The sequence below is a fragment of the Pongo abelii genome, chromosome X (assembly GCF_028885655.2).
Source record: "Pongo abelii isolate AG06213 chromosome X, NHGRI_mPonAbe1-v2.0_pri, whole genome shotgun sequence".
Classification (NCBI taxonomy): domain Eukaryota; kingdom Metazoa; phylum Chordata; class Mammalia; order Primates; family Hominidae; genus Pongo; species Pongo abelii.
The window spans coordinates 54,144,129-54,156,747 of NC_072008.2; the positions used below are offsets into that span (position 1 = coordinate 54,144,129).

The 12,619-nt window shown below is 42.1% G+C and overlaps 1 protein-coding gene across 8 annotated transcripts in view; it reads right to left on the minus strand.

Moving 5' to 3' along the window:
- PHF8 (PHD finger protein 8) overlaps nt 1-12,619 on the minus strand; it is a 103,149-nt gene that overhangs the window by 16,460 nt on the left and 74,070 nt on the right. For all 8 annotated transcript variants that reach the window (XM_054544609.1, XM_054544606.1, XM_054544611.1 and 5 more), the window contains one exon: nt 6,620-6,715. In XM_054544609.1, the coding sequence (XP_054400584.1) occupies nt 6,620-6,715 (96 nt within the window). The remainder of the gene's footprint in view (nt 1-6,619; nt 6,716-12,619) is intronic.

Genomic DNA, 12,619 nt, shown 5'->3' on the forward strand with positions numbered 1-12,619 from the left:
GAACCTGGGAGGCGGAGGTTGTAGTGAGCAGAGATCACACCACTACACTTCAGCCTGGGCAACAGAGTGAGATTCTGCCTCAAAATAAAAAAGTCTGCAGTCTTTCTAAGTCATAAATAGGTAGTGAATAAGTGAAATACCAGCACAAGAGCAGACAGAACTTTGATGGTACAAAATGGATGTGCCTCAAACAACCCATGATACGTATGAGTCAGTACACATGGCAAAGAAAGCATTTTCAGTTTAGTGGGAATGTGATTCTAGCACCAACAGTTATCTTTTTGGGGGAATACCAATTTATATCTTCTGCTCAGTACCATATATTAAGCAATTCTTTGTAGATCAATACATTAGATATTTAAAAATTATGCTTAAAAAGTACAAGGGTGTTCATTATCTACTCTGAATATGCAAACAAATGATCAACACTTGATACTGAAATATTCAGATTTTTCATGTAGAATGAGGAAGAAGTACAAGCACATTATAAGTATAAAATGTGGGGGGGGGGGGGGTGTGTGTGTGTGTATATGAAACAAAGGATGACTATTCCCTTACTATATAAAATGGGCAACTCGAAAACCTTGAAGAACCACATGGATAAGTGGGCAAAGGATGTAAACAAAATTTACAATGGAAGAAACTCTGATGCTAATAAAACATAGAGGATATGCTTAATCAAAAAAATGTAAATTAAATCAATGAGATACTGTTGTTTGCTTATGAATTACCAACGATCAAAAACTCATAGTAGAAGCCGGGTGTGGTGGCTCACACCTGTAATCCCAACATTTTGGGAGGCCAAGGTGGATCACCTGAGGTCAGGAGTTCGAGACCAACCTGGCCAACATGGCGAAACCCTGTCTCTACTAAAAATACAAAAAACTGGCCAGGCGCGGTGGCTCATGCCTGTAATCCCAGCACTTTGGGCGGATCACGAGGACAAGAGATCGAGACCATCTTGGCCAACATGGTGAAATGCCGTCTCTACTAAAAATACAAAAAAAAAATTAGCTGGGTGTGGTGGTGCATGCCTGTAGTCCCAGCTACTCAGGAGGCTGAAGCAGGAGAATTGCTTTAACCCAGGAGGCGGAGGTTGCAGTGGGCCGGGATCTCGCCAATGCACTCCAGTCTGGTGACAGAACGAGACTCTGTCTCAAAAAACAAACAAAACAAACAAACAAACAACAAAAAAAATTAGCTGAGCGTGGTGGCAGGTGCCTGTAATCCCAGCTACTTGGGAGGCTGAGGCAGGAGAATTGCTTGAACCTGGGAGGCAGAGGTTGCAGTGAGCCAAGATCATGCCATTGCACTCCAGCCTGGGTGACAGACCGAGACTGTTTCAAAAAAAAACACAAAAAAACCCTCATGGTAGAGACTACTCATTCTCAACCAAATGTCATTCTTTCTTTCCTGCTTACTAACAAAAACACTGATTTTGTGGGACAGCAATATGCCTAGATAAAAACTGTATCTCCTGGCATCTCTGGCTGATAGTCTTGGCCATCTGACACAATTTCAGCCAAAGAGATGTGTAAAAAATGTGGAACTTAAAACTCCTTGGGGAGAGGGAATGCTCAGCGCTCAGCATGCCTGTCCCTTTTTCCTTTTGCTTTTCTCCTTCTTCCTGACTGCAGCCCAGACCCCAATGCTGGAGGTGAAGTAGCCATCTTGTGACTCTGAGAGAAGAAGCACTCACTAAGGATGCTTGAGACATTACTCATAATCAAATACTACTCCTAACTGGTGTGTTCAATGCCTGCATACATTTCATAAACAAGCACTGCTGATGGAAGTGTAAATTGGTACAACTTTTCTGGAAAAGACTTCTGCAATAAGTATCAAGAACTATTTTTTTTTTTTTTTTGAGATGAAGTCTTGCTCTGTCACCCAGGCTGGAGTGCAGTGGCAAAATCTCAGCTCACTGCAACCTCCACCTCCTGGGTTCAAGCGATTCTCCTGCCTCAGCCTCCTGAGTAGCTGGGACTACAGGCATGCGCCACCATGCCCAGCTAATTTTTGTATTTTTAGTAGAGACGGGGTTTCACCGTGTTGGCCAGGATGGTCTGGATCTCCTGACCTCGTGATCCGCTCACCCTGGCCTCCCAAAGTGTTGGGATTACAGGCGTGAGCCACCGTGCCCAGCCCAGATGTATTCTTAAGAGAGAAAAGCAAAGCACATAACAATGTATAAAATATGTTTCCAATTGAGTTAAAAAAAAAAGGGGGGGGGGGCGGATAAGCAAACATATACATGCATTTGCTTATATATGCGCAAACTGTCTCTGAGAAGATAAATTAAAAAACTGATGGCCAGGCGCGGTGGCTCATGCCTGTAATTCCAGCACTTTGAGAGGCCGAGGCAGGCGGATCACGAGGTCAGGAGATCGAGACCATCCTGGCTAACACGGTGAAATCCCATCTCTACTAAAAGTACAAAAAATTAGCCGGGCGTGGTAGCAGGTGCCTGCAGTCCCAGCTACTCGGGAGGCTGAGGCAGGAGAATGGCGTGAACCTGGGAGGAGGAGCTTGCAGTGAGCAGAGATCGCGCCACTGCACTCCAGCCTGGGCGACACAGCAAGACTCCTTCTCAAAAAAAAAAAAAAGCTGATAACACTAGTTGACTCCAGGTGGGGAAGTGGAAGGCTATGTAACAGGGCTAGGAAGGAAACTTTTCATTGTATAACCTCACATACTTTGGCCCCTTTAAGATTTCATGGTGATCCATCCTGAGTAAATAATCAGAGATAAACATTTACATATAAAGATATTCACTCCAAATGTACTAATTGTAAAAACTTGAAAATAGCCTATATGTTAGAAATTACATATATATTAGGTATATCCATGGAACTGTTATCTTGTAGCCATTAAAAATATTATTTATAAACAATGGCATAGGAACATGCTTATGATATAATATTAACTTAAAAGACCAGATATCTCTATTGGTTTTCGATATTTACAGTTAATTTCTAGTCAATGTAGAGTAGTAACAACAATGTATATGTTAATAACCTTGATAGCATAAACAAAAAATTATGGTTCACAGAAGGTTACAAAAGGGAATGTACCCCTCCCCTACAAATGTACCTTTTACTTAATCCATACTCAACTCCAAGAGTCTCTGAATGGACCACATACATTTCATGCCCTTCTACTTTGCATCCTTGCGGCAAATGTCCTTCTCCTACATTCACCTAATTCTGATTGATTCACCCAACATCCATTTAGTGAATAACTTCATGAGTTACTTTACTAACTCACCCTTCAAAATTCAGCTTTAGATTTACTTCCCACAAGAGAAAAAATGGTTCACAGAAGGTTACAAAAGGACCCTATAGATGTAGGGTCACCAACAACTGTATCTTACAAAGTAGGTAATCAAGAGAGACTGACGGCCTGTAATTGCAGCACTTTGGGAGGCCGAGGCAGGTGGATCACTTGAGGTCAGGAATTCGAGACCAGCCTAGCCAACATGGCAAAACCCCATCTCTACTAAAAATACAAAAAAATTAGCCGGGTGCAGTGATGCGCGCCTATAGTCCCAGCTACTTTGGAGGCTGAGGTATGAGAATCGCTTGAATCCAGGAGGTGGAGGTTGCAGTGAGCCAAGATTGCACCACTGCACTCCAAGCCTGGGCCACAGAGTGAGATTCTGTCTCAAAAAAAAAAAAAAAAAAGCAGGAAATGACATAAGTTGGTTAAAGGAGAAATAGACTTCATAAATCAAGAAAGGGTGGCATACTTCTCTTGAGTTTTGGAGGCATCTACCAGGAAACGAAAACTATGAGGTTGTCTCTTGGGAACAGGATTGAAGGTGGGGAAAGTAGGGGCAGAAGAACATTGCTTTTCCTCCTAAATTTCTCTATACTTTTTTTTTGTGTGTGTGTGAGATGGAGTCCCGCTCTGTCGCCCAGGCTGGAGTGCAGTGGCGCAATCTCGGCTCACTGCAAGCTCCACCTCCCAGGTTCATGCCATTCTCCTGCCTCAGCCTCCCGAGTAGCTGGGACTACAGGCGCCTGCCACCACGCCCGGCTAAGTTTTTGTATTTTTAGTAGAGACGGGGTTTCACCGTATTAGCCAGGATGGTCTCGATCTCCTGACCTCGTGATCCACCCGCCTCGGCCTCCCAAAGTGCTGGGATTACAGGTGTGAGCCAGCACACCTGGCCTAATTTCTCTACACTTTTTGATATGCTACACCCACTACTTTGATCAAAAGCCCAAACAAAATTTTAAAGTAGGGTGCATAATTGTATACATGTGGCCGGGCGTGGTGGCTCATACCTGTAATACCAGCACTTTGGGAGGCTGAGGCGGGCAAATCATGAGGTCAGGAGTTCAAGACCAGCCTGGCCAACATGGTGAAACCCCGTCTCTGCTAAAAATACAAAAATTAGTCAGGCATGGTGGCACCCGCCTGTAATCCCAGCTACTCGGGAGGCTGAGGCAGGAGAAAAGCTTGAACCCGGGAGGTGGAGATTGCAGTGAGCCAAGATCCCACCACTGCACTCTAGCCTGGGACAGAGCTAGACTCCGTTTCAAAAAAAAAAAAAAAAAAAATTAAAAAAAAATTGTATACACGTGATTTAAATCATAAAAATTAAAAAATGTATAGGGAAAAGACTATAAAATATGTCAAAATGTTAACATTGGTTGCTTCTGGGTGGTGGACTCATGGGTGGTTCCTTCTTCATAATTCCCTTTATTTTCAATATTTTCTAAATTTTCTACTGTGCTAACCAGAAAAATTTACTTTGACAGGAAAAATAAACCTGGAAATGATAGGAGAAAATAAAATTTAAAAATAGGCCTAAGTTTTCTTTTCTTTTTTTTTTTTTGGAGATGGAGTCTCGCTCTGTTGCTCAGGTTGGAGTGCAGTGGCATGGTCTCGGCTCACTGCAACCTCCGCTTTCCGAGGTTCAAGCAATTCTCATGACTCAGCCTCTCGAGTAGCTGGGACTAAACGCGTATGCCACTACATGCAGCTGATTTTTGTATTTTTAGTAGAGATGGGGTTTTACCATGTTGGCCAGGCTGGTCTCAAACTCCTGACCTCAAGTGATCCACCCACCTCAGCCTCCCAAAATGTTGGGATTAAAGGCATGAGCTACATTGCGCCTAGCCAAATTTTTTTTTTTTCCCGAGACGGAGTTTCGCACTTGTTGTCCAGGCTGCAGTGCAATGGCGCAATCTCAGCTCACTGCAACCTTGGCCTCCTGGGTTCAAGCAATTTTCCTACCTCAGCCTCCCAACTAGCTGGGATTATAGACGCCCGCCACCATTCCCGGCTGATTTTGTATTTTTAGTAGAGACTACGTTTCACCATGTTGGTCAGGCTGGTCCTGACCTCAGGTGATCTGCCCGCCTCGGCCTCCCAAAGTGCTGGGATTACAGGTGTGAGCCACCACGCCCGGCCCCAATTTTTTTTTAAAAAAGAAACACTTACTGATTAACTCACTAACATAACACTTCTGAGGAATGCCCTGCTACCCCTACGTCACCCCCTCGACCTCAAGCAAACACCAAAAAGTCTAAATAAGGCAGGGTGAGAAGAGCAAGCCCTTTATCTGCTGGGGAACCACAGGTACTGAAATCCCAATGACCTCTATGGCAGACTGTTGCAGTAATGGCCCTCAGTGTGCTCATGTATCCTTGTATGCATGATACTTTGCGATGTGACTTTGCAGTTCTCCTCTCAAAAGGTGCAATCTATTTCCCAACCATGGGATCAAGGTTTGGCCACGTAACTTGTTTTAGTCAATGGGACAACAGTAAACATGACTTAAGCAAAGGCTTGAAAAGTGCTTGCACATTGGGGCTTGTCCTCTCTTGCTGCTAGAAACCTTTCTGCCACCTTGTGGAAAAGCTTGGTAGACTAAAGACCATGTAGAGAGAAGCCTTGGCCATCTAAGTAGGTCTGAGACACCTGAAGGAGAACTTTTGAGACTATTCAGCCCCAGGGAAGCTGGCCTAGACTAGAAGAACAGCTCAGCCAACCTACAGAATCATGAAAAATTATTAACTGTTATTTTAAGCCACTAAGTTTTGGGCAGACTGTTAAGCAGCAAAAACTAACTGAAGGATGCATCCTCAGTGTGAATACTATCCAGCCAAGGAGATGAAGAAAATTCTTCCATTATCCTCTAAACTCCATGTTCAACTCAGTGGTCATTCTTCCCTCCTCAGAGATGGCCTCTCAGTATAGGTGATAATCTTGGGCCTTACAGAGCTCAACAGTCAGCAGAACTTCCCTCCTTGGCAACAAAACTACCAGAGCACTGGGATGATGGTATCAGAACGTTCTCAGAAGCCTCAGACTGCTTGCTAAAATCTGTTCAAGGTCTTCCTTTCATCTCAAACCACATAATATCAAATGCAACATGCTCCATTACCTCGGATTTTATTGGACTAATTACATAAACTCTGTGTCTTATTAGTCATTTTAGCTCCAGAACTTAACACGGTGCCTGACACACAGCAGACACTCAACAAATGTTTGCTGAATAAACAAATGAGTGACTGAATCAGGTCTTCTGATATTAAACATCCCTCCTACCTCGTCTATTTTCTCCTGACCACCCCTACAGAGTTTAAGAGACAGAATACTAGATTACCTTTAGGACTCCATGGAGCATCATCTGAATTCTTCTTTTTCTTGGGTCGAGATTTCAAAGCAGGGTCATCATCATCAGACTCCAGCGAAGGATAGACTGCAGGGAGAGGGGAAAACAGGGTAAAATGAGATTTCATCCAAAGGGTGAAGATAGAATGACACCTACTCCAGCTCCTACCCTTCCCCTACAAATGTACCCTTTACTTAATCCATACTCAACTCCAAGAGTCTCTGAATGTACCACATACATTTCATGCCCTTCTACTTTGCATCCTTGCAGCAAATGTCCTCCTAGATTCACCTAATTCTGATTCATTCACCCAACGTCCATTTAGTGAGTAACTTCATGAGTTACTTTACTTACTCACCCTTCAAAATTCAGCTTTAGATTTACTTTCCACAAGAACTCTTCCCTCCCTCTCCTAATCATGATTGAGATGCCTCCTACTTGGCTCTCCATAGCATCCTGTACATCCCTCTACTGAAGCTGTTAAATGGTATTTAAGAGCTGATTAGTAAATCTGTTGCCTCCAATTTACCATGAGGGCAGGAATATGTATTATTTATTTCAAATTAAGGGAGCCTACTAACACAATGAAGCATAAGTTCTCAGTAACTGTTTACTAAGTGAATGAAGAGATAAACGGTACATACTTAATGCACACAAAGGGAACAAAAAGATCACCTGGGCTGAAAAAAACAAACAAACCCATCAAAAAGTGGGTGAAGGATATGAACAGACACTTCTCAAAAGAAGACATTTATCCAGCCAACAAACATATGAAAAAATACTCATTATCACTGGTCATTAGAGAAATGCAAATCAAAACCACAATGAGATACCATCTCAAGCCAGTTAGAATGGTGATCATTAAAAAGTCAGGAAACAACAGATGCTGGAGAGGATGTGGAGAAATAGGAATGCTTTTACACTGTTGGTAGGAGTGTAAATTAGTTCAACCACTGTGGAAGACAGTGTGGCGATTCCTCAGGGATCTAGAACGAGAAATACCATTTGACCCAGCAATCTCATCACTGGGTATATACCCAGAGGATTATAAATCATTCTACTATAAAGACACGTGCACACGTATGTTTATTGCGGCACTGTTCACAATAGCAAAGACTTGGAACCAACCCAAATGCCCATCACTGATAGACTGGATAGAGAAAATGTGGCACACATATACCATGGAATACTTTGCAGCCATAAAAAGGATGAGTTCATGTCCTTTGCAGGGACATGGATGAAGTTGGAAACCATCATTCTCAGCAAACTAACACAGGACAGAAAACCAAACACCGCATGTTCTCATTCATAAGTGAGAGTTGAACAATGAGAACACATGAAAACAGGGAAGGAAACATCACACACTAGGGCCTGTGAGGGGGAAGGGGGCTAGGGGAGGGATAGCATTAGGAGAAATACCTAATGTAGATGACGGGTTGATGGGTGCAGCAAACCACTATGGCACATGTATACCTATGTAACAAATCTGCACGTTCTGCACATGCATCCCAGAAATGTATAATTTAAAAAAAGGAAAAATAAAAGAAAGTATGGTATGTACACACAGCAGTTATTATGCAGCCTTAAAAAAAGGAAATCTATCACATACTACAACATGGATGAACATGGAAGATATTACGCTAAGAAAAAAAGGCCAGAACAAATGCTATACAATTCCACTCTTACAAAGTACCTAAAGGTGTCAAAATCATAGAAATAGAAAGTAGAGGTCGGGCGCAGTGGCTCATGCCTGTAATCCCTGCACTCTGGGAGGCTGAGGCAGGTGGATCACCTGAGGTCATGAGTTCGAGACCAGCCTGGCCAACATAATGAAACTCTGTCTCTATTAAAAATACAAAAAAGTAGCTGGGCGTGGTGGCATGCACCTGTAATCCCAGCTACTCAGGAGGCTGACGCAGGAGAATCACTTGAACCTCGGAGGCGGAGGTTGCAGTGAGCCAAGATCGTTCCACTGCACTCCAGCCTGGGCAACAAGAGCAAAAACTCTGTCTCAAAAAAAAGAAAGAAAGTAGAAGGTGATGACCAATGGCTAGGGGGAGGAATTAGTGTTTAGGGGTATACAGTTTAAGTGTTGCAAGATGAAAAAGTTATAGAGATCTGTTGCACAACAATGTGAATATACTTAATAGCACTGAACTGTACACTTTAAAATGATTAAGATGGTAAATTTGTCAAGTCTAACAGAGCTTAAAGGTAAACAGTGGAAAAAAGATGATAAATTTAATGGTATGTGTTTTTTACAAAAAAAAAATATGAACATGCACGTGTGCACGTGCACACACATACACGCACGCACACACACATGAAGAGGGTGCAGGGAGGGAGGAGTGACACCACTGATAATGGAGTAATAGGGAGCTAAAAGGATCTGTCCCTCCACTGAAGCAAACATCAACCTGGCAAAAACCGTCAGAACAACTTTTATGGAACTCTGGAGTCCAATAAAGATCTCACAACAAGAAAGGGGGTGATTAACAAAGAAAAAATCTGCTAAAGTCAGGTCTTTAAGAAACTCCAGATGCAGGCGGATCATCTGAGGTCAGGAGTTCGAGACCAGCCTCGCCAACATGGCGAAACCCTGTCTCTACTGAAAATACAAAAATTAGCTGCGCTGGCTGGGTGCAGTGGCTCATGCCTGTAATCCCAGCACTTTGGGAGGCCGAGACGGGCGGATCACGAGGTCAGGAGATCGAGACCATCTTGGCTAACACGGCGAAACCCCGTTTCTACTAAAAACACAAAAAATTAGCCGGGCGTGTTGGCGGGCGCCAGTAGTCCCAGCTACTCGGGAGGCTGAGGCAGGAGAATGGCGTGAACCCATGAGAGGCGGAGCTTGCAGTGAGCTGAGATCGGGCCACTGCACTCTAGCCTGGGGGACACAGCGAGACTCCGTCTTAAAAAATTAGCCGCGCATGGTAGCACATGCCTGTAATCCTAGCTACCCAGGAGGCTGAGGCACGAGACTTGCTTGAACCCAGGAGGTGGAGGTTGCAGTGAGCCAAGATTGTGCCACTGTACTCCTGCCTTCCAAACAAAGTTGTCAGGAAATCTCTATCAGAAAGTCTCAGCTTACTAATGAGGCTAAGGAACAGAGACTCAGTAACTGCACAATAACGAATACAATCTTTGTAAAAAGTAGTTGGGAAAAGTCACTAAATAATAGATGACTGTAGTTCATAACAAGCAACAAAAGCAAACTGAGGAAGGAAAATTTGACTTCCAGAGTAAACCACATTGTAATATTCAAAATTTCCAGTTTCCAACAAAAAAAATCATGAGGCATGCAACGAAAAGGGAAGTATGGCCCATTTACAGGAAAAAAAAGAGAAACTGACAAAAACTATCCCTAAGGAAGCTCTGACATTGTATTTACCATACAAAGACTTTAAATCAACTAGGCTGAAAGAGCAAAAGGAAACCACTGACAAAGAACAAAAGGAAACCAGAAGAATGATGTCTCAACAAATAGAACAAAAAGCAGCAACAGAAAGATAACTGGAATACCTCTAACACATAAAAATTAAACATACTTTTAAATAAACATGGGTCAAAGAGGAGATCCCACAGGAAAGCAGAAAATATTTCCATTAATAAAAATGAAATTGCAACATAAAACTTGGGGGATGCAAAGAAAGCTTTGCTTAGAGGGAAATTTAAAGTGCTAAATGTTTACATTAGAAATTAAAAATATCTCATGAGAAAGGAATCATTACAACTGATATCACAGAAATATAAAGGTAGAGACTACTATGAACAACTATACACCAACAAATTGGAAACTGGGAAGAAATGGATAAATTCTTGGACACATATAACCTACCATGCTTGAACCATGAAGAAACAGAAAACCTGAACAGACAAGAAGTAACGAGACTGAAGCAGTAATAAGAAGTCTCCCATCAAATAAATGCCCAGAACCTGATGGATTCACTGCTGAATTCTACCAAACATTAAAACAACAATTCTACCTTAACTCAAAAAACTGAAGAGGAGAGAATACTTCCACAAAACTCATTCTATGAGGCCAGCATTATCCTGATACCAAAACCAGAAAAAAATACAATTAAAACTACAGGCCTGGCCGGGCGCGGTGGCTCACGCCTGTAATCCCAGCACTTTGGAAGGCCAAGGTGGGCAGATCACCTGAGGTCAGGAGTTTGATATCAGTCTGGCCAATATAGCGAAACCCCATCTCTACTAAAAATACAAAAAATTAGCTGGGCGTGATGGCAGGCATCTGTAATCCCATTGGAGGCTGAGGCAGGAGAATCGCTTGAACCCAGGAGGCGGAGGTTGCAGTGAGCCAAGATTGCGCCACTGCACTCCAGCCTAGGTGACAGAGCAAGACTCCATCTCAAAAATAAAAATAAAAGAACTGATAAACAAATTTAGTAAAGATGGCTGGGTGCAGTGGCTCATGCCTGCAATCCCAGCACTTTGGGAGGCTGAGACGGGCAGATAGCTTGAGCTCAGGAGTTTGAGACAAACCTAGGCAACATGGTAAAATCTCATCTCTACTAAAAATGCAAAAATTAGCTGGGTGTGGTGGCGGGCACCTGTAGTCCCAGCTACTTGGGTGGCTGAGGTAAACGGATCACTTGAGTCTGGGGGACAAAGGTTGCAGTGAGCTGAGATCATGCCACTGAACTCCAGCCTGGGTGACAGAAGGAGACTCTGTCTCAAAAACAACAAAAACAACAACAACAACAACAAAAACACCTCAGTAAAGTTGCAGGATACAAAATCAACATACAAAAATCAGTAGCATTTACACATGCTAACAGTGAACGATCTAAAAAAAAAAAAATTAAAAAAAGGAATCCCCTTTACAATAGCTACAAAAAACTTAAAATACCTGGGAATAAATTTAACCAAATAATTGCAAGATCTCTACAAGAAAAACTACAAAACACTGATGAAAAAAATGGAAGGGGACACACAAAAAATGGAAAGATATCATATGAACATGGATTGGAAGATCTAATATTGCTAAAATGTCTATACTACCCAACAACGATCTATAGATTCCATGCAATCCCTAACAAAATACCAATGACATTCTTCACAGAAATAGAAAAAGCAATCCTAAAATTCACATAAAACCGCAAAAGATGCCAAATAACTAAAGCAATCCTGAGCAGTAAGAACAAAGCTGGAAGCCTCATACTACCTGATTTCAAATTATATTACAAAGCTACAGTAACCAAAAACAGCATGGTACTGGCACAAAAACAGATACATGGGCCAATGGAACAGCATAGAGAATCCAGAAATAAATCCACGCACTTACGGTCCACTCACTTTCCACGAAGGCACCAAGAACATTCACTGGGGAAAGAACAGTCTCTTTAACAAATGGTGTCAGGAAAACCGAATACCCATATGCAAAAGAATGAAACTAGACCTTTATCTCTCGCCATATACAAAAAAATCAATTGAAAATGGATTAAAGACTTAAATGTAAGACCTGAAACTATGAAACTACTACAGGAAAATACTGGGGAAATGCTATAGGACATTGGTCTGGGCAAAGATTGTTTTGGAGTAAGAACTCAAAAGCACAGGCAACAAATGCAAAATACACAAATATAATTACATTAAGCCAAAAAGCTTCTATACAGCAAAAGAAACAATCAACAAAGTGCAGAGACAACCCACAGAATGGGAGAAAATATCTGCAAACTATCCATCTGACAAGGGATTAATAACTAAAATATATAAGGAACTCAATAGCAAAAAACAAATAATCCAATTTAAAAATGGGCGAAATACCAGAACAGACATTTCTCAAAAAAGGACACAGAAATAGCCAACAGAAGCTCCTAAAGGAAGTACTAAATATAGGAAGGAAAAACCGTGACCAGCCAGTATAAAAACACACTGAAGTACACAGACCAGTTACACTATGAAGCAACCATATAAACAAGTCTATAAAATAACCAGCTACCATCATGATGACAGGATTAAATT